Raw genomic sequence first — 23,449 nt, 5'->3', positions numbered from 1 at the left:
ATATTCTATGTAAACAAATAAATTTTTACGATGATCTAGTTGCTAACATATGTATTCTTCGGAATCTCTAATAATACTCGATCCGATTTAAATTTGAAAAAAGCCCGGCCCGATCCGATCCGATCCGAAAAAAATGTCCGGTTAGGCCCGCCTCGAGGGACCAAACGGGCTCTGACATTCTCGGAAAGTACGGTCCGGCCCGGTCAAAGTCAAAGCCCGAAAAGTCCGGCCCAATCAAAACCCGACCGGGCGGGCCTTTTGTGTATATCTAGCTTTATAGCTGACTTTAACCCTAGTTACAACAATTGTTGGACTTCAAAAGTGCCCCTTTTCTTGAAAAACAGATTATATCTTCTATATCTTTTCTTCCTTTTTGCCTAATAAACTTGTTCTTATATGAAACGCATCTTTCCTCCTCTGAGTAAACTTATCCCTCTTCTGCTTTGCTTAAATATAATCGTTGTACTTATATATATAATCATTTGGCCACCTATTAATTTACTGTTCATTTGAAATTAATCATCTCTAATTGTTCCTCTTAATGACACCTCTTTAAGTGTATACCTATTAAAATTCCTAATCATACCTCTACTATAACTAGCAGCTGCCAGCTTGACACGTACTCTTTTCTAAAAATCTAGGCTTTACTCAAAATCAGTGGCGGACTCAAAATCACTAACTTCTATAAAAATAGGGTTTCTTATTGGTGGTTAAATAATAAATGTTAATGGCCCACTACATTCACATCAATTACACCAATAAAAAAAGACTATTTTTATTAGAGTTAGTGGGCTCACATTAGTAAGACCGAAGAACGGATTAGATCTTCTTGCTTTGTTAGTTTGTCAGCTGGTCTTTGTTAGTTTGTTAGGCGTATTTTTTATTTAATTAAAAAGTTATTATAATTTTGCATCTAATATTTTTCCCCTTTTTTATTTTTCTTCATTATTTTTTCCGTCTTGTTAAATTTCTGAGAAAACATTATATTTTTAAGAAAAATGCGAATTTTTTTTATCAACCACTCTCTTATTGGACCAAAATATACCAATTCCTCACGATGAGAACATAATATAAATAATTAAGATATGTATTTATTACCAAATACACATTCCATGGACCATGAATGCATATGTCCTACAAATTTTATATTTTTATGTGAGTTACATGTTCATTACTTTCATTGACCTAGGCAGGAAAAAAAATTCTCGGCCAGGCAAATTTTAATTTCTGGGTCCGACCCTGTTAAAAATATTTTAATCTAGAATATCTTATTTTTTTAAAATATCTCCATTTGATCACACTAATTTAAATATTTGTGATAAATTAATTTAAATAGGAATGTCCATTTCTTACAAAATATTGAGTTCTAAGAAAATCTCATTTCATAAGTATTAGGATTATCTCTTATATTTAGTGGGGCATGTGAAAGTATTATATATATATATATATGAATGGTCACATATCAGACCAAAACATGCCATCAACAAAAAGGTAAAGTAATCGAAAAAAATAGTTTAAAAAATAATGTGTTTTAGCCGAAAAAGGTAATTTGTTGGTTATTATTATTCTATTTTATAAAATATACTTGCACCCGACATTTGAAAGAGTTGTTTTAGTTGATATTTTAAATAAAAATGGTAACGTGTTGTATTTGAATTTTTTATCGATTTATTTTCTTATTATAATTCAAATTCTAAATCTAATAAAACTTTTAAGTAAACTAAGGTTAATCCGGTAAAATCAGTGTGTACCAAAATATATACCGACAACCAATTTTTCAATCTATCATCTATATTAATATAGTATAGATAGATAGATTAGTTGACATCATTTAATACCTTGATATCATAATGATCTATTTTAATACCAACCATTTTTTTTGAAGTTACGGTTATATATTGACAAAAATAATTAAAAATATTTATACATCCAAATTAATAGTATTAATGAGTCGAGTCGAGTATGGAAAAAAATCCATTAGAAATTATATACTACTAGCAATCTTGCCCGTACTTCGCACACGAGAATTGTTTGTCATCTCCAATATTAGTTGGAATTTATTTGTGATAGCTATATTGGTCTATATTCAAGTTACTGTGAATATTTATGAGCAATTTATACAATATTAGTCTAAATTCAATATTCAAGTTACTGTGAATATTTATGAGCAATTTATACAATATTAGTCAAAATTCAAGTTGCTATAAATTGTTTTCTAATTTAACACTTACATAGTGGCACAACGTGGCCCCATTGACTGCAAATATCTTCCAAATTTCGTGGGCACATTGGCTGCAAATATTTTCCAAAATTGCAAGTTAATGTCTTAGCTTGCTAGTCAAATTTGCTACTCCTGTGCTCTAAAATGGTGTGAGTTAAATTCCTCCGCAGCGGAATCTCATCGTACATTCGCAGCACGAGGCCGCATATATGGTAACTAACTAATTTTGGTGTGAAGAGAGACCTGTATTATGGAAGTATAAAAAGGGGCTCAAACCAGCAACATATATAAGTGTTTCTTTGGCATTTACTTATTAATCAAATACTATACAAGGGCAGGTACAAAATCAATTTCTAATATGTTACTAAACATATTAGAAAGGAGTCTTAGTTAATAACAATACTACTAATTTCTGCAACTGTTTGACTACAACATGTTAGTGATATATCTGTTTAGAATTGATTGAATGAGCTGATAAGGGTGGTGACCAATTAAGAAACTAAAATGCTGTTGATCGAGATAATTATTACACTAACTTGCAATTAAAGTGCTTAGAAGACTTACTTATAGCAAGTCCAACAGCTCCCTTATGAGCTCTTAAATTCAATTATAAGAATTTTGACAAAAAATAATGCTCCAAAAGTGTCTTAGTGCTTCCTTAAATCACTAACACATGACCTTCCTTCTTTATCTTTAAGTAATTTCTAGTACTCCCTTATAACACTTTTAGCAATAAAAAATTAATCTCTCTTTCTTATTTTTACTTTTCTCTCTCTCTTTCTTCCACTTTTTGTCCATATATATTCAAATTTATTAATATAATATTATTAAGGAATGAAGATAAAAATCATTGTTGGAGTTCAATTTCAAAATCATGTCTTAAATCACTAAAAGCTAATATTTTATAATATTTATAAGGAATCCAGTGGAACACTATTGGATTTGCTCTTAGATCCGTCTTATAATCAATATTTTATTAATATATGATATATGATGTGCATGTATTAAAACTCAAATTTCTGATGAAGACTTTATGGAGGTTGAAATAGTCGGAAAAAAACATGTTAAGTTTACAAAGGTCGTGCATTACAAAATGTGAGTGAACAGAAGGGAATGCGAAAATTTGGAGTAGTGCTCAGCAGGGTGAAATACATTTGTAGAGGACAACAAATTGACTCTAACTCAGATTCTGATTTTCACAGTGCTCGAGAATGAAGAACACGATATATATAACATTAAGACATGATTGTTTAAAGGTGGTTCACTGGAGGACAAATTTGTTATTCAGGATGTTATATACTTGAATTATTTCCTGATACAAAACCTTTATAGTGATAGTAATGCAAGTATATGTACTATGTAAAAGTTAATGAAATAGTTATTAGTTGCAACAAAAATTTCATAGATTATAAATTGAATTGCAGCAAGAAGTTTAACACTCATATAATAGACAAAGTATGAACTTCTACTGTACCAATTATCAAGCCTGTAACAAAGTACAGAAATGTACATCGATTGGTTCAACGTATTCTCGATAAACTGAAAGACAAACGAACTATATTACCAGTACTTAACTGAAAAATGCAAAAAATTTGATTACCTGGTTTGGAGAAGACTATCTACTTAGCATATGTTTCCATATTATATAACACATCACATATAAACTGAAAAGAACAATATAATTTCACATTGATACGATACTAAAAAATGAAACTAGAAAATCACAATTATCTGGATAGATCAATTTAAATGCTATCTCGTGAAAGTGTTTAAAATCAACAAATCTAGTTTAGATAAAAATGTCAGAATAATCCTATACCTGGAAAATATACCCAAGTTCTAAATGCATCATAATATTATATTTAATGACGTAAAAATATATTTTATAACCTTTTCTGTAGCACAGGATATTTCTTGTTGCACCTGGAACATTTATATTTGCCCTCTCGTTTTGTAACTTCACCATAACAATTGTTCTTGTTGCAATTATTGTACCACCAAGGATCGCTATCCTCTACATTTCTAACTTTTACTTTGCATAGAAAATTTTTCTTGAAAAAAAGAAATTTATTATGATGCATTGATATTAACAATCAAAAAAATAACATAAGAGTAAATATATATCCTTGAATTATTGTATAGAACCATGAATGCAAAAGAGTCTGTAAAACAGTAATACTTTCAAAAAATCTGTTGCAGTCTTCTCACTCAATTCCTTTGGAGTTATGGTGTCAATAGTAGGTACATTTGAGACCTCAGTGTGAGTTGGAGATGAGACCAATTTGTCACGAGCAACGTATCCTTCGTCACACAACCTTGAAATGAAATCTCCCAATTTTTCTTAGTAGTTAGTAATTATAAAATATCAATTAAAGACATTATAAACCAAATAAAAGATTGTTAAATAGAGTACCTTTTCCTCATTTCAACAACAACATCGTAGTCTAGATTGAGGTAAACCTTTGAAGCCGACAGTGTGTTAATTTGAACTGTGTCTGAAACAAATAAATTGCAATTATAATATAGTAAATAACAACTTTTTTGTACAAAAAAATTGATATAATTTTAAATACAATTAAAAGAAGGGGATAATACTCGCTTCGAAAAGTTGTAAGTTTTGTACTTGTAAGTATAACAATGACTGCTTCATTCTTCGTAATTTGATTATAGCTCTCTTCCATTGTGATAGCAAGCTTACCCCATACGGTAACCTTACACGAGTGTTTGCATAAATATGTAGAATTATAACACTACATATTTGAAATGCAAAAAAGGAAAAATCAAAGGGGAAAGAAAATATATCATCTCCCATCTGTAAGCCTAAATTTGACAATATCCCTCAGTCCAAACTTAACTTTAAGTTTTGATAGGGTCTCATAAACGGAGAGAGGGAAGATACAATATAGGGTAAAGCGAGATATATCCTAGCGAGATAGATATAGATGGTTAATGTTGCAGACCTGAGGAAGATAGTGCAAATGTTATGTAAGTTTATTTAGCATGATAGGGGCAGGAGTTTGGTCCCTGGTTGTCAAATGCAAACTATCACGATTAATTTTTTTTCATAAGAGGTGGTATATGTTATTTGCATAACAAACAGCTAATATGTATAGAATAATACGATTAAATTTGTATTAATGTACAAAGAAGTGCAGTACTTAGTATGTGCTAGATATATGTTTTATTTCAAGTGTTTATGCACAAGACTATGGTCTTTAAGTCTTTTTGTTTCATAATAATGTCTTTTGCAAATGTTTCTTGGGAGGAATTGTGAGCACGGGGATGAACTATAAATCCTTGTATAAAAAATTTGAACATCATAACACTGTTATATATGCATCATTAATTTATGCAGTACTGTACTGTATACAAACCTGAGGAGCTTTGCAAATGGACTGTACCACTTCCCGGATATACCACATCAGTTTTTAAGGTGTTAAGGTATAATGGAGAATTTTCATTTTTTGATAACCAACCTGAATCCAATGCCATAAAAATCATTATATCATGAAATTCTAAATATATTTGGTCCTCTAAATCAATAATCATTAAAAAGGACTATATTTATTTAATATGAATTACAACTGAAATAAAACAAACCATTAATTACTGATGAATAAATATTGGGATCTTTGTTTTCAGAGATTGTAGAATTTGGGATGTGACTATGTTCACCTATGATCGTGGTACATAATATACTTTTTCTTCTTCTTGATACTACAAAAAAACATTACAAAATTAGGGACCAAAAATCCTAAGTGAACAAAATTTAAATGCAAAGACTTTTCTTATATATAAGTTTACATACCATTCGAATTGGATGAAGGAGATAATGGATTCTTCTGTACTCGTTTACGACCTTGTAATACAAAACATTAAAACATCAAATCTTATGTAAAGTTTTAGAGATTGATATAAAAATCAATGAAAAGAAGCGGTTTTACTTGAGCGTTCCATGAATGTGGCTTAAAAAGACCTAAACAATAATGAAAGTAAAGTAATGAAAAATGTAGAGTTTCCATGAAACTCAGTAACACAAAAGTTTGGGGAGAGGGGGGTTTGTTTTTTTGAATTTCAAATACACATAACTGGCCCGTAAAGTTTGGGAAGTTATGAAATTATCATGTTTTAACGTAATGTTTGGTGCCAGACCCATGTATATTATATAGCTATTAAAGTTATATCATTGCATCATATTTTAGTATTTGGGGATTAGTAAAACAATCCTTTTAATTTATGATTGATTGAACCTCTAATCATATTCTATTTAGAATCGTATTCGGAAATTATATCGTATTCTCGTGTTTGAATAGTATTAGAACAATGTGATTATTTTCTATTCGGCTAGGATGTTATCTTTTATGATCCAACAATTGAGATTATTTTGGCGGTACAGGACCATAACTACCAAATATTTGGATAAGATCCCTCTTAAGGATATAATAAGGATATAAATAAAATATATGTAAATATTTTAAAATTATATTTGTTATTTCTGGATATTTTTAATATTAAAATAATTATTAAAAAAATTAATAAAAAGATATGACGAATCATGAAAAGATATATTTTGCTAATTGATGTCATGACATGCCTATTTGGTATGACGCTGTGACATGCCACCTACATTTAAAGCATAAAAAGTTAGTGGATGAACCATTGCTTTCAAGTTGAATAATCAGTTGGAAGTACATTGATAGTTTCGGAAGGACTTGAGCTTCTCATTTGATGCGACATTATCACATCCAAAAGAAAGGGGTGACCCATGTAACCTATTAACAAAACATTTAGAAATTGTTATCACCTAAGAATGACAGTGCATACATAAAAATACAAGTGTGTTGGACAAAACTGATAATAGACTTCTAATTTTATCAATGGAGCTTTATGTTCACTTAATTTTTTAAACAAATTTTTAAAATAAAATATTAAAAACACAAAAACTAAAATAATAATGATTAAACCTAATCAGAACATCACACAATTCATAAGCTAGTACTCCTTCCGTCCCACCAGGATCTTTACATTTCTGGTGGGCACGGAGACCAATATATATATATATATAAAAGTAGGTAAATTACTGAAAAATGATAAAAAGTGGTTAAAGTAATGGTATTTAATAATAGATTTGAGAGAGTGGAGGGAGTTAGTGGGTGTAATAGTGTTTTATATTATTAAAAGTTTACTATTTTTGGAATGTAAAGAAATGGATGGGACGACCCAAAATAGTAACTATAAAGAAATGGATGGGATATAGGGAGCAGTATAGTATTGATACTTTAGTTGCAGACGGATAGATATGTTGAATTTTTGTTAATATAGTTTCTGTAGTTAGTCGTAGAAATCGGTAATCGGTACTAATCGGTTTACTAAACGATTAAGGATTAATCGGCAAATCGGAGATTAATTGAATTTTTTTTGGATATATTTAAATATTTTAATAAAACTTAATATATTTACCTTATTTATTATGAATTATATAATTTTATATAATTTATAAACATTACTCGAATTTCAAAAAATAGATCAGCCAAATAATTTATAAGAATCAATCGGGAGTTTTTTTGAAAATCGGAGATTTTTAGAATAATAATTCTAGCTTTTAATTTATTAAACATTTTTAATAGGGATACGACAAATAGTGCAGAAATACAATACATGATGTGACGTGACATTTATAATTTTATTGACTTTTGAGGTGGAGTGATAAAAATACAAACCTTTTGGTTCTTGTATTACAACTCGTTAAAAACATATACATACTCTCTGTAAGTTTTTTTTGTCAGGACTGTCCGTATAGTCTTACTGCAAAGTTTAAAAGTCAGGAGTACCATGTGGCCTGCTGCTGGTCCGTATAGGCCTCGGCTCATCAACCCATGCTAATAACACCATTATATACATCTACTTGCGATCGTTGAGTTCATTACATACAAGTTTATTTAAGATGATAAGAGGAAAATCCATTAAACCTATCTTCACCAAGAACATTAGTATTGAAGTTGATGGTGATGAAGAGCTGTTAAGCCCGGTTGCAAGGTTGTTTCAGGCAAAGGGATTGAACATTCCAATCATATATGTCTTAGGTTTCAAAACGCTGATCGATGTTGATGCTGTTAAATCCGGGTTAAATGATTCTTTTGTGAAGCACCCTCGTTTCTCCAGTTTGCTGGTAAGAAAAACTAATTTTTGATATTAGCAGTTCATGTTTTTATAAATAAGGTGTAATTAAACCAGGTGTCCGGTCCAGCTTACGTGCATTCGTTTGTTTTGTAGGTAACGGATGAAAAGAATGGTGGGCAAATGAGTTGGAGAAGAACGAAAGTAGACATACATAAGCATGTCTTTACTCCGGAAGTGGATCCCAATATGGAATCAGCTGAAATGTATGTTGAAGATTACATATCAAATCTCACTAATACAGGATTGGATCTTGCAAAGCCATTATGGGAGCTTCATGTTTTAAACGTAAAGACATCGGATGCTAATGCAACTGCAGTACTTAAAGTTCATCATTCAGTCGGGGATGGAACGTCTTTTATATCTCTCCTTTTAGCTAGTAGCAGAAAAGCTTCTGATCTCGAATCAATGCCAAGTGTCCTAAAGACCAGACAATTATCAACAAACTTTTGGAACAATCGTAATAGGTTCTGGGGGCTTTTTTCTGCAACTTGTTCCATGATTCTTATGGTTTTTAACACTTTTGTTGATATTTTGCAATTTGTTATTACTGCTTTGTTCTTGAAAGACACGGACACTCCGATCAAAGGTGTTTCAGAACATATAGAATTGAGTCGTAAAAGAATTGTGCATAGAATCGTCAGCTTACATGATATAAAGCTAGTGAAATATGCAATGAACGCGGTAATTGATATAGTGTCTGTTTTAAATCAGCTATTGCTACCAATTATATAAGCAAAACACTAATGTTATTTTAATTTGTTGATGTTTCAGACTATTAACGACGTGTTACTAGGAATAACTATGGCTGCCCTATCCCGCTATCTCAATGGAAAATATGGTTAGTTTGCTCGATTACCCGTTATCTGTTAGAATATTAATATAAAATCCTGGTAAGCGTCAGGGATGACCCCTGACCCCTCCCTGCCTATAGGCGAGCAAGACTTGCGTTTACGGCCCTGACATATAAGGGCTTCTAACTTTTTTAAGTAAATATATATAAATTTTCATGATATATGTATATTAGGGCCCCATAAACTGATTTTGACTAGGTCCACTCGAATCTCAGTTCCGGCCGGTAAGCATCTTCTATTCTACCACTGTATAATCTCTATGTTTCCTGTGACAAGTTGATAATTAAGTGACTTGGGACGTTCCTAATATTGTAATGCATTGTATTGTTAGCACCAATAGGTGATGGGCTTGAGAAGGAACAAGATACAGCTAGCAAAAAGTACAACCACCTGCCTGCAAATATTCGTCTCAGATCATCTTTAGCAGTTAACATCAGATCATCCCCAGGAACCTCGGTAAATTCACTTAATGCTTAAGATGTTTACTTGGTCTTTCTTGTAAATTCATAAAAGAATGCACTTGTTTTGTTTGCAAACAGTCGGCAGAAGAGATGATGGAAAAGGATCAGTCGAAAGTAAAGTGGGGTAACTTATTTACTTTTGTTCTTGTTCCGATCACCATTGCCTTGCTAGATGATCCTTTAGATTATGTTCGCAAGGCCAAGGCTGTTGTTGACAGAAAGAAGCTCTCATTTGAAGCTATATTTTACTACTCCCTAAATCGGTTTTTACTCAAGTTTTTCGGACTTAAGGTATTGATAGTTTCATATTGAAGCCTATATAGTGTGATACATTTCATAAACTCAATCAAAATATTATACAGGATTTTTCTTGATTATCTTTGTTGATTACGAACAGATAACTGCTGCCCACGTGTATAAAATTTTATCAAACACGACAATGGCATTCTCAAATATTATTGGTCCGCAAGAAGAAATCAGTTTCTACGGCCATCACTTGTCGTATATAGCTCCCAGTACCTACGGACATCCACACGTAAGAATGTATAGAACTTATCGTATATTGCTCCTAGTCCCTGTGGACATCCCCACGTAAGATTAATGCATAGAGCTGGATTAAGCGCAATGCTAGCTAGAAATCCCTATATTTATCATCAAATGGTGTTTCTAAATATACTAATTGTAATTAGTTTTTGTTGGAGCATGCAGGCATTCGCGGTACATTGGCAGAGCTACGGAGAGAAAATGATATTTGTATTAACAGTTGATCCAGATGTGATACCGGATTATAACAATCTTTGTGCAGATTTCGAATCATCACTTAAACTCATCAAGGATGCTGTCACACAAAGCGGATTGGCGGTCCCCTTCCATGCCAAAACCTAGGGAAAAGAGAGCTATGACTGAGCATTAAGTAACTTGGAAGGCTAGGCTAGCTCCTTCACAGCCACAATCAAGATTTAATAAATAAAACTTGGCCCAGGATCCAGGTCATACGTTTTGTGTAATATATTATAATGCAGAATTATATTGATGTACGTAAAAATATCCTAGTTTATTCCTGTCTGTTATGCCATTACATACCCTTGTTGTAATTTTACATCTTGTTGGACATGTTCACTTGTACTCTTGACCTTTCTTTCAAAAATACCCGCACCCTTATTTTGTTAGCTGTTACATTTGACTTTGATTGTTTAAATTAACTAAAATTTGATCAAAATTTATTAATATTTTATAATTTAAAAAAATAATAAAATTATATCACCGGAAAATAGTTTTGATCTACTTTAATATATAATTTTTAATTTTTTTTTACATAATACAAGAGTAATGTTTAATATTTGATTAAAAATTGGTCAATTTGATTTCTATAAAAGAAAATGTGATAACTAAAATGGGATGGAGAGAGTAGATATTTGCTTATGTAATGATAATACTATCTATGTTTTTTTTTAATAGTGGCTTTGACTTTTTTTTGCACACATTTTTAAATATTTTGACCTTATAGTTAAAATAATAAATTTCAAAATTTTGTTTTTTGAATATAAATATATAACTTAAATTTTTATTTACAAAAAAAATTAAAAATAATAATTTTTATTATACGATCAATGCATCTTGAGATGTGTGCAGAAAAGTCAAAGAGACAGTTAAAATGATGAAACAGAGGGAGTATATTTTTAGCTAATTGTTGTAATAATAATGATTGATTTATTTTATTTTTTTAGTACACACATACATTATGATCTTACATGTTTGCAACATTTAATTTGTCCATCCTACAAATATAACTTTTTAGACTTACGAATATAAATAATATAAAGTTGATGAAAATTCCTAACTATATATATGGATGATAAAAATGGTTAGATATGGACATGAAATGATCCAATTATTAGGTATGGCAGTTTTTACTGTACAAACTAGCTCGCCGATGTTGAATAAATCTTAAAAACACAGCAATAGAAAAGTACAATTTTAAATTTTGATGGGCGAATTTTTCATTTTTGCACAAAAAATCGGCAACCGACTAATTATGTTTTGAGAGCGTTAACCAAAGGAAAGAAAGGTCAAATTAGAGATGGTAGTTAAAAAGCAGCGCACATGATGTAGCAGACTACGAGTTGGGGCACATCTATGTAGAAATTTGTAGAATGCTTAAAAGAATTACTTAAAATATGATGCATGCGTTTTCATGCTAAAATATGTATATAGCTTAAAAAAGGAAAATTGGACCACACGCGACCGTCCCCCATTACCTCTGCAAGGCGGCACCATGTGTCCTGGACCATTTTATATGTAGTACTAGGTTGGGCACCTTGAAGAAATTAATTAAGTTGTCATTACAGCTGGTCAAATAAGCGAATCTCGGAATGAATGAACCGGGCCAGGCTTCCCCGAACCCGTCTGTCTCGGCTCATCAAAAAATTGTGTGACTCGGTTTAAAACAGGTCGGTTATAATTTTGGGAACCGTACCGAGGGTCGGCTCAACAATAAAGCCAATTAAGCGGCAGCGCTTAGGGCCCCCTAACTATCTTAATTTGGCTCTAAAAGGGACCTAGGAAGCGGTAGATGGGCTGCCACACTCGGGAGACAGATTCGGCAGGTGTTGAGTCTGATGCGTGAAAGGGAAGATTGTTTGGAGTTATCCCATATTGTTTATGGGAGGGGAAGATTGCTAGTATATAAGTAGTCAAATAACTCTATAAGTATAAAGTCTTTTTGGAGTAACTTAAAAACAAATCTGTGCGAACTCGACCTAGAACGGAAATATCATATTATATGGAGTTAAGTCCTGCCTAGCAAACCCAACAAGTTCAACAACTTCTAACAATAAAATTATGACATGTTTGGAAAAAATATGCATCCTACTTTTTGGTAATAAAGTAAGAATATTAATAAAATAAGTAACCACAAGAAAATTACTAATATCTAGGAGTTGTTCTAACATATTGAATTTATCCTTGTAAGAGCGATTATCGACGATATCCAAGTATTGTATTTGATATATTTTCGTGGTTGTTACATTCTTGTATTGCATTGCTTTGCAATGTATAGTTAGTGCTTATATGCGTGTATATGTTTAAGTATGTGAGTGTGTGTGTGTTTATATATATGTATATAGAGTGCTATTACACTAGAAATATTCTTATAATGAAAACTAAAAATTAAAATAAAAAAGTTATTAAATCACGTCGAAATATAACACATATGGTATGCAAATCGATCGTTGGGAGATGGAGAAAAATATAGTAAAGTTGGATTTTAAAAAAAATTATCGTTTGACGGGAAAAATTAAATTAAGAACGGAGGGGAAAAGCTGAAATTCTGTGTGGGTGAGTGTAGTTTAATCTGCCTGTAGGGGGGCCATTAGTTTAGATTGATCAAAGGGTGTAGATTAGTTTCTTGTTTTCATTTTAAGTCTTATTTCTATTTGAAAAAATGCCTATGTATATATATGTACATGTGCGTGTATATATTTAAGTATGTGTTGTGTGTGTGTATATATATATATATGTATATGCACTGAGTCAGGAATATTCACGAAAATAACCTACCTTCCTATACTATGCTATAACAATATATTTGATTTTATATTTAATAATGAGTACTTGAAGTTTTAATTTCAAATCTTTAGTTGCAATTTATTAAATTATAGTTGCTTAACAGCTATAATAAGTAATTTTTGAAAAAGAGTTAATTATTCAAATTTTGAATCGTTGTACCAAACCACTTTGTTTATTTGAATTTATTTTGATTTGGTTTGAAAAGTTGAATGATTGGGAGAAAATATATCAAACCATGAACATCACCGATCAGATTCAGAAAATAATTCAAAACTATCAAATGGACTCAATGAGCATGTCATGGATATAGCTAACTAGATTGAATGACAAAAGAGTGTTCTTATGTCTTAATAGTGTCACAAAGTTAATCAAACACTAATGAACATCAACTTCATTAAACTGCAAAGATATTGTAACTTTTACATACTGATTGAGATTATAAAGAGATTTAAAGAGAGAGAGAGGAGAGAATGTAAACTCCTAACTAACTAAAGTGATTACATGCACGCAAACATATCTATACTGAAATGATCTAGTAATAAACTTGACAGCCTGTCATTATCTGGCATTCTATAATATTGACTTGACTTAAACTAATTTGCTGATGCTGACTTTTACTGACTGGTCTCAGTTGAGTCTGTACTTAGTATCGTACCATCCCCCCTCAAGTAAGAAGGGGAAAATTTTATTGCAACACCTAACTTGGACTGAAGCAAGGTGAGTTGATATAAGACTTTGGTAAAAATGTCGGCCGGTTGCAGAGCAGTACGCACATGGACAGGAGAAATAAGACCAACCTTCAGTTTGTCACGTACAAGGTAACAATCGATTTTAATATATTTCGTCCGTTCATAAAATACGGGATTGTGTGCAATATGTATGGCAGAATTATTATCACAAAAGAAAGGAACATGAAGAGGACTGGGATCTTGAAGAGACTGTAACAATTGAACAAGACATATCACCTCACAACAAGTATATGTAATGGAATGATACGTAACCTCTACAGAGCAGCGAGAAACTAAGGTTTGTTTCTTACATTTACAGGAAACCAAGGATTTGCCGAGAAGAACATAATACCTAGTTAAAGACCTCCTAGAATCAGGATAACCTCCACAGTCAGAGTCAGAAACTTCCTGAAGCTATAGAGAGTTATCAGCAGCAAAGAACATGCCTTGACCTGGGGAACCCTTAGTGTATTTAACCATTTTGAAGGAAGCTATCAGATGATCAACTTTCGGATATGAAATAAACTGAGATAAAATGTGAGCACCATACGATAAATCTGGACGAGTAATTGTCAAATATAAGAGGTGACCAACAAGACGTCTGTAAGTAACAATTTCAGAATTTTGTAGAGGTGGAAATTTTTTATCAATTAATTTATGGTTTTGTTCCATAAGAACAACAGATGGCTTCACAACAGACAGACCAATATCATTTAGTATATCAAGCAAATATTTTCTTTGACTCACAAAGATACCGTCTATGGAACGAGCAATTTCAAGAATGAGAAAATACTTCATAGGCCCAAAATCTTTGATTCAAACTGAGAGTGCAAAAAGGCTTTACTTTGGCAATAAGATCAGCTGAATTACTAGTAATTAAAATATCGTCCAGATAGACTATAACAACCACAAATTCTGACAGTAATTTGATGGTGAATAAGCTATGATCACAAGCAACTTGAGTGTATCCAAATTGAAGTAAGGCTATAGCTAATTTGTCATGTCAGACCCGAGAAGCCTTTTTTAAACCATATATTGATTTCCTAAGTTTGCATACAAACTCAACATCAAAAGGAAAGTAATTTGAACCTGATGACAAATATTGAAATCCTGGAGGTAGCTTCATATAGTTTTCTTCTGAAAGACAGACGTGCATAAACGCATTATTAACATCCATTTGATGGATGTGCCAGTTAAAATTTCGCAGAAAGGGCTAAGACAAGACGAACTGTTGTCATTTTAGCAACAGGGGATAGGTCTCAAAATAGTCCATTCCAATTGTCAGAGTAAACCCTTTGACAACGAGTCGAGCTTTATATGTTAGTATGTGTGCCCTAGAGACAACACTATTATGTTTGTGTTATGAGATATTTGGATTATTAATTATGATTCTATGGATTATTCTTTAGTAATTTATTATATCTTTATTTTCTGCGATAAAATGTTATATTAATAAATATCCTTGGAATATGATATGTAAATCTACATCTCTAAGTACGTGACTAAGAAATGAGATTATGAGAATAATATTAATATTCCTAAAGGTCCCTATTCTTGTATTATTGTTAAGCGACGATAATATATACATTGAGACTAGTGTGTTTGTTGACTGATGATCACATCTCATTGATCATAGGTATGGTGATACTAAAGTCAAAACACAGACACATGTATTAGATACATAGTGCTGGATTGACCCGTTGTGAGATACTACATATTTATAGTGTCATAAGTTAACCTCATAGTGATAATGATGTATAGGTCCATAGCCATGTCGATTCAAAAATCAAGGGAATAAGTAATTACCTTTAAATTCGAGCCACAAACATGTCGATTTGAGCCAGAGAGAGAACTTGGGAGACTCGCCTTCGACTTATCTTCAATTTGTGCTTTAATCTTGTTTGGGAGAGAGAGAGTTAGCTGAGTGAGAGAGACATCGAGAGAATTTAGGAGTTTATGAGGAAGAAGGTTTATCAGGTGGGTTTTTATTTTAGGGGGAAATTACTGCCTGAAATTTCCCAATTTCAGTATACATTTTAATTTGTTATTTTGTTTTTAGGACTAACTATTAATATTATTATTTATTTAATTTAAAGAAATACGATCATAAATATTTATATATAAATAATTTAAAATTTGTACTTTATTATATACTATATGTTAAAGTAAAAAAGTAAATCAAAAAATAATTTTGATTCCAGTTTTATAATAATATATTCATTTTTAAATATTATAAAAATATATTATTTCTATTTCTATTTTAATTTTAAATATTAAAATATTATTTATTAAATTAAAAAAATAAAGTAACTTCTGTATTTATGTATAATGTGTTTTTGTAAATTTAATTTAATTATATATTACATTTTCTATTCATAAAAAAACCAAAATATTATTTTTATACTAATTTCTAATATTAAATTTATACTAATTTATGATAATATTTTTACTTTATTTTTTTTAATTAAAAAAAGTAACTAATTTAACACCATGTGTTGGTTTTACATATTGTGCAACACCGACATTACTCTACAACACTAGCTTAATAGCTATTGTAACACTAAGTGAGAGTTGTTACAATATGACAAAAAATTCTTAGCTAAAGTAACACTCCTTGTAACACTTGCATTACAGTAGCCCACTTATGACGTATTGAAACAAATCGATACAAAGAAAGTAAAGTAAGAATAAGAGAATCAAATAACAGTTTATTTATTCTCTTATAAATTGTTACAAAACTCTCTCAGGAAAATCAATGTTCTTGAGAGGTGTTAGTTATACCCGAGCTCACCGATAAAGATAATATATTCAGTGTTTATATATCACACAGCCACACAATCAATCTCTATATAAATCAGGAACCGACTGTACACCATTCCACAAATGTTGGGACTGTATAAATTAACAAATCATGATTTACATTGTGACCCTGACAACAAGTCACATCTTGATCCATGACAAATACTGATACAGATCTTGATTGTATGCAGATCCTGACTAGTTGACATAACATATCCTAATTCTCTAGCAATTCCTAATTGTGACTTAGACATTTTTCCTAATACAATACCATCCAACCGTGATTGTCTTCATTCGTACTGTAGCTAATTTTTGACTCCCAATTAATTAATTTAAACTAACTTTGATATCATGTTAGATTTTTTTAAATAAATGATAATTGATAAAAACTAAACAAAAAGTAAAAAAAAAAGTAAATTAGAACAAAAAAAATAATTTTATTGTCTGATTCCATACTGTATATATATAAGATACTCTATAAATCTCGTTACATAGGTCGTAAATTCAACAAATATAACTAAAAAATAGGTAACCCTATAATCACTGCAATTCGAAAACTATTAGCTAATAAATATTCAAAAACTACTTCGAACAACCTAATCACGATAAATCTAATTTTTTTTTTCAAATAATTTCAAATAATTATTTTCAACACAAATGAGAGGATTATATATTCTTATTATTCTTATGCTATATAGACTAACATAGAGCTATTGAAATTATCATCTAATAGAGTACATGTAACTTGTGTTTACATTTCACCCTATTGCATGGTCGCCTGCTTAACTTTGGACCGTGTCTTTGTTGTTTTGTCTAAAGCTTAGCCTGAGCCAGCCACCTATCAACCATGGCCAATGATTCTTCTGGCTTAAAAGCAGGAGCTGTGTGACCAGCACCCTATAAATAGCCCAAGAAACCAAAATGATATAAATGACAAGTCATAACCAATTCAAATTTGATGCAGTGTCAAGTAAAAGTTATACTAGAGATACCTTAACCGTTGCAAATGTCATCGAGTAGTTGCCTTGCGAAAAAGTTTCAGTGTAACTACATACACACAAAAATCAGGGTATACAGAATGATAAATGGACGATAATCGAGTTTGAACCAGAGGTCTAAGTTAACTAAACATACCCTGCTACTTGATTTTTAACAAACCATGGTGTCCAGGTTCTATCAACTGTTAAACCAAGAGAGCGGATCCATTTTCTGGTTCCAATGTATGGAAAAACCAAGTCGTGGTCACCACTGCGATTTGCGGAAACAAACCCTTAACATAATCAACAAATGCTATCAAATATTTAAAAATAACTTAATTTTGCACCTAGAACAACGGATAAATTTACCTGTATATCAGAGCTCGACAGTTATTTTTGGTGAGGTTTCGATGATAAACAATACTACTAGCAATATCATATGAGTAAGTATCAGTGTCATTTCGATCGATATCATAGTGATCTGTGTTGCACATCACCCACTCTTCTATTGTGCCCTGTTATTTGTAAACAAAACAGATAACATGCTGATAATTATGTAATTATCAGTATACTGATAATTTGTAATTTTTAACGTACAAATACCTCCCGTATATGAAGAGCTTTCTGAACATTTCTGTCGGTTGTCCAAGCAATAGCATACCGATAATTATCCTCCTGGAGAAAACCAAGAAAAAACAAACAGTTATTGGAGTGATAGGGACCTATTGTGTATCTGTGCTAATGAGTCATGTATATTACTCGACACCATGATTTCGGCGGTTGCTGAGACAAAGGGAGTGGAATTGTAGGATTCCTTGTAGAAGATTTTCCATCCCATAGCTGGAGGATAGTCTTGGTTATCATGTTGGGGATGCAGATTGGCTCCAATATTTGCTGGTCATATAGGTCCTTCAGGCACTGCATAAAAATATAAATTCTCATTGTGCTTGACAATCCTCTTTTAAGATAATTCGGTTAATTTTAGTACTTTTCCTCCCATATTTCCATTTTGTCCCTAATCATTCATTCATGTAAATGATTTTAGAACTGTGAAGTGATATAAAATGCTTACCTTATCAATTTCTGCTAGAGCCTTCAGGCATAATCCATTTGCTCGATTCACTTCTATGTATTCGCCATTGCAGTGTGCTTTTGCTGACTACAATATTCATGATACAATTTTATCAGATTAATGATCATAACTTATAGTTTTAGAATCTGGTTATTCTGCAAAACATGCCTCAAATAGTTCATCAGATAAGAGTGCAAACTGATGAGCATATGGAATCCTTGCATTGAAGTCAATGTTTCTATCTGTTAGAGGGTTACCGATCATGTATCCCTGGAAGCAAAAAAAGAACAAAAAAAATAAAGTTGCAATATTTTTAAAATAAACGCTACAAAAAACATGGCTTTATTGACCGCAAGTTCAGTTGGAACTCATTGTAAATCGGTCGTTATGGATGAATGATGGCTGATTGACATAAGTTACTATTAATGTGGTTGTTGTTAATTTACTTCTTTTTTTGTCGCAGTTTATGTTGACTGACGGAAGAGTTAGTTCACGTGTTAATGCAACGTGAAAGAGACCTCTTTTTTTTGTCGTAGTTTATGTTGACTGACGGAAGACTTAGTTCACGTTGCACTAACCGCCTGATGTGGTAGTACCTGCATTATGACATATTGACATGAGGTGTGGGGTGGGATGACATGGCAAGGCCACATCATCAACATGGCCCATATTTTGTTCACTTATTAGAATCATTTTACCAATTGGCCGTCAGTCGTTAAAAAACAAAATGAACCACTCCATCAATAAGTATTATCCCCAGTTCCAACTTCCAAGTAGGTCATTTTTTGGACAATTGAAAAATACCATGTTTCCTAGAGTGAAAGTTACACAATATATATCTGGCACACAACTCTACTTACTTTTATATTTAACCTGGGAACATTTCCAGCTTCATTGCCTACAGAAATTGCAATGAGTTAAAATTCAGAGAATAAAATTCTTATATAATAGGATAATAAACTCCACATGTATATACCATTAACAATATTCTGAACCATAACCGGAACCGATATGCCAGAGTACGAAACACCAGAAATATATAGCTGATTGTTGAGAAATTTAGGATGATTCTCAAGCCACTGCATCAACAAGCAGCAGTAAAACAAGAATTTAGTATTTCAAATTTACTATCAAGAAAACAGATAAGTAAATTCAAGTTATAATGGCATCAGAAACCTTCATTATAAGAAACTCATAGATAGTTGCTGCCATCAAGGTGTCACTGTTTCTGTAAGTAGCTTTACTTTTCGTATAGGTAAACCCAGAATTAGGTGGATCTACAAATATAACGTTGGCCACCTTCAAACAAGATGCATGTGCTTTTAACAAATTAATCTAAACAATTAAAATTTAGTATCCTAAATAAATGTAGCTTCTTCAAGATTGAAAAATTACCGCGTACCTTCGTCCATGAGTACGGATTTACCTCTAGTTGTGGTAATTTTCCGTATGAGTTTGCATAATCAAATTTCAACGGCCCTACATCATACAAAGTCCGCACAAAATAATCAAAACAAAATAATTAGGAGAGCGTTTGAAAACTTGCATTTTATTTCAAATGAGAGATTTCAAATGACAGAATTTGAGTTGTCATTTCAAATTCTCATATTTATACTAATATTTGAATGTTTAGTATTTCAAATAAAATACAAATCCAAATTACCAAACAGTTTATTTGATCAAATACACAATTTCAAATGAAACTCAGTTTCTCAAACGGGCCATAAAACAATTTGATTATATATAATATATGATGGATGGCGACATGCATCTATGTCAATTATTTTATATGATAATTTGGTATATGTTGTAATCAAGTTTATGTTTCGTGCGCGTACATAATTGAAAATTATGTGCCGAGAACACTTGGTGGATGCTTGTAAGTTTGTAATTTTACAAAGGGTGGTTCAGAGTTCATAATTAAAAGAAATTAGAACAATGATATGAGGTTTAACCTGTATAATAAAAGAAAGTTCGAGGAGAAGAACAACCAGGACCTCCAGTGATCCATATCATGAGAGGATCATCGCTCGGATTACGCTCCGACTCAACGAAGTAGTAAAACATCTGCAAATCTTCTTCATCTCCTAGTCCCACATACCTGCATGATGAACAATACAAGATATAACATCAGTAATCATCTAGACTAGATATTTCCAGTTCATGTAATCTTCTGCAGTTTTGAAAGCATGTTATGCTTGTTCGGACCAACCCTGTTTCGAGTCTGAATGGCAATACGCCGGAATATCCGGGAAGTGTCTTGATGACTGTCTGTGAGAAACAGAGTTCCAGAAGGTTTATCTGCAGAGTGCTAAGAATCAGAATCACTCTTGTGATTGTAAGTTTTGTCATTGCTATAATTGAAGGAAATGATTGTCAGGGCATATTAATATAGCAATTGTTACGCATACCTAAAAGTCTATACCTAATGTTTGGTATACGTAAAACGGATTCTTTAATATATGTTCATGTCCAATTAATACAGGTGACGAAGATTTTGCGTGCGTAACTGTTATACTTTATCCAAATACATGTTACTAAAAATCAGCACTAAATGTAGGCAGTGCTGTTAAAAATTGTTATCCGGTAAAAAGTGCTGTCATGAAAATTAGATTACTGTATGGTAATTTTTTTTTAATTTATACATATTTTGAGATATAATATATAAAAATAATATTTTTGAGAAGGTTTGATGGTGAAACTGATAGTTATTTTTTGCAAAAGCTGAAAACAGTTTTTTCCAAAAGCATTGGGGGACATACTTTTGCTAATAGTAGCTTTCAGACCAAAAACGCTTTTCCAGACATCAGTTTTTAGAATTTACTGAACACTTTTCTGACAGTTTTTACCAAACGGAGCCTTAGAGAGAGTCTCCAAATTCTTTAACCAACCCTATTAATGACCGCCGTGAGCAAATATTCCTTCCGTCTCTCCCAATTATATCGTTTTTGAGATAGTATCACGTACACAAATAGAAAGTTTAGTTTTATAATTTTTTTTTAAAAATTCCCTTTTTTTTTGAAAAAAAATAGAATGTTGAAATTTTTATTTAAAAAATAAATTTTTTTGAAAAAGCTAAAAAACTATATTTTTTCTTAATTTTTAAAATACCTATCGAATACTATTATAAAAACAATTATAATTGAAATATACGGATGTAGTTTTTATTTTATATCCAAGCCTAAACCAAAATTCAAGAAATACGGGACGGGTCTTAAAAGAGCTGGGCTTTCTTGCCACTATAACTATACCGTGAGACTAAAATCCGGATATCGGACTTAGGAAACTTTTAAATTTTCTTACTAAATAGAACAAATGTGACCCTGAAATGTACATATATTTTCGGTGTCCCCGTTCATTTGCACAGGCAGCTAGATCTGAATGATCATGCATGCTATGATGCCCATTATTGTTTTACATATTATCAATCTCAAATAACGATGATGATATTAATATGTAACCGTATTTATTGAATGAAATAACACTGTACAAGAGGGATTCCTTGGACGCAAAGTAATCAACTGTCCGGAGTAAGTTCACGTTTTCGTCGTTAAATGATTAATGAAAGCCACCGTATCTCTGGGGTCTGCTGATCACTAATTCATTATTTATTTGGCTAGTTGCTTAAAATATGAACTGGTATTCATTGACTTGTATATAAAATGTAGGAGCCTACTTCAACATTTTTATGTTATTTAAAAATTTGTTTAGAGCATGTGTGCATGTCATGTCTTAAATAAATATTATTGAAAATTTGTAAAATTTGGGTCACTCAAAAATGGTATTCCTCTTAATTTAAAATTAAGTCAAATTTCTTGATTTTGACCATATTTATTGAATCTCTACAATCATGTAGGAAAACTTCTCGTCACAGTCATGTTTTATCCTATCAAATAAAAAATAATATTTCTAACATCATGAAATAATGAAAATATATTATTTTTAAAATATAATCAATCATTATTAGCCTATTTCATTCAAGAACAATCCATTATATATTCATTAAATTTTAGAAAATTAATATTTTATTTGTTAAATAAGACTTTTTTTAAATCTAGTTTAGCTTCAAGTATATGGAAATTACTAAAATTTCACTTTTTTTCCTCCTTGTGCTCAGATATTAATTAAATAAGTGAAAGACATGAGGCGTTTACAAATTTCTCTCTTTTTAATTTTCCCCACAAAGTACCAAATTTTGGTATTCAATTGATAAATATAACTATTTTTAAAATTTTATATTATTAAATTATAAATATTAACACGAATTAACCTATGATATATCAGTATTCCTTATCATCTAATAATTATTGTACATCCATATTTCTCGATTTACTTTTAATTTGAAAAATAAATTTTATCGATAATTAAGTAACATTAAAAATATAATTATAAGATAATTATTACTCCATCCGTTCCCACCATTTGTTTACATTTGGTTTGGGAATGAAAGTTAAGAAAAATGATAAGATAGTTGTGAAAAGTTAAAAAAGTGAAAAATAATATTGTTAACTGAAAAATTTTGAGTCCAAAGTTAAAGGAAAATGAAGATATAAACAAAAGAAAAAAGAAGTTGGGTATAGAAGTGTAAAAGTA

General features: G+C 31.3%; 2 protein-coding genes across 3 annotated transcripts; one reads left to right on the top strand and one right to left on the bottom strand.

Moving 5' to 3' along the window:
* The first annotated feature begins 7,985 nt into the window (after positions 1–7,985).
* Positions 7,986–10,876, top strand: LOC141703452 (wax ester synthase/diacylglycerol acyltransferase 11-like). Of its 2 annotated transcripts, none has more exons than XM_074506981.1 (7): positions 7,986–8,390; positions 8,495–9,082; positions 9,173–9,239; positions 9,593–9,708; positions 9,792–10,004; positions 10,111–10,248; positions 10,422–10,876. In XM_074506981.1, exons 1-7 carry the CDS (start codon positions 8,166–8,168, stop codon positions 10,596–10,598), a joined length of 1,524 nt encoding a protein of 507 aa, XP_074363082.1. In that variant the 5' UTR covers positions 7,986–8,165; the 3' UTR covers positions 10,599–10,876. The 2 variants fall into 2 exon arrangements, with proteins under 2 accessions (XP_074363082.1, XP_074363081.1); XM_074506980.1 differs by having other exon boundaries at positions 7,987–8,390; positions 9,584–9,708.
* A 6,531-nt stretch (positions 10,877–17,407) lies between these two features.
* Positions 17,408–21,281, bottom strand: LOC141703450 (serine carboxypeptidase-like 17). Its single transcript, XM_074506979.1, has 14 exons — positions 21,069–21,281; positions 20,812–20,957; positions 20,259–20,335; positions 20,033–20,155; positions 19,833–19,935; positions 19,717–19,754; positions 19,021–19,126; positions 18,857–18,939; positions 18,544–18,702; positions 18,388–18,459; positions 18,154–18,299; positions 17,942–18,055; positions 17,800–17,854; positions 17,408–17,704 (listed from the first exon to the last, which is right to left on the bottom strand). Exons 1-14 carry the CDS (start codon positions 21,206–21,208, stop codon positions 17,621–17,623), a joined length of 1,446 nt encoding a protein of 481 aa, XP_074363080.1. The 5' UTR covers positions 21,209–21,281; the 3' UTR covers positions 17,408–17,620.
* Positions 21,282–23,449: the final 2,168 nt, after the last annotated feature.

This window comes from Apium graveolens, unplaced genomic scaffold (assembly GCF_009905375.1).
Source record: "Apium graveolens cultivar Ventura unplaced genomic scaffold, ASM990537v1 ctg6657, whole genome shotgun sequence".
Classification (NCBI taxonomy): Eukaryota; Viridiplantae; Streptophyta; class Magnoliopsida; order Apiales; family Apiaceae; genus Apium; species Apium graveolens.
The sequence above is the reverse complement of the archived record's forward strand: the minus strand, read 5'-3'. Positions and strand labels throughout refer to the sequence as shown.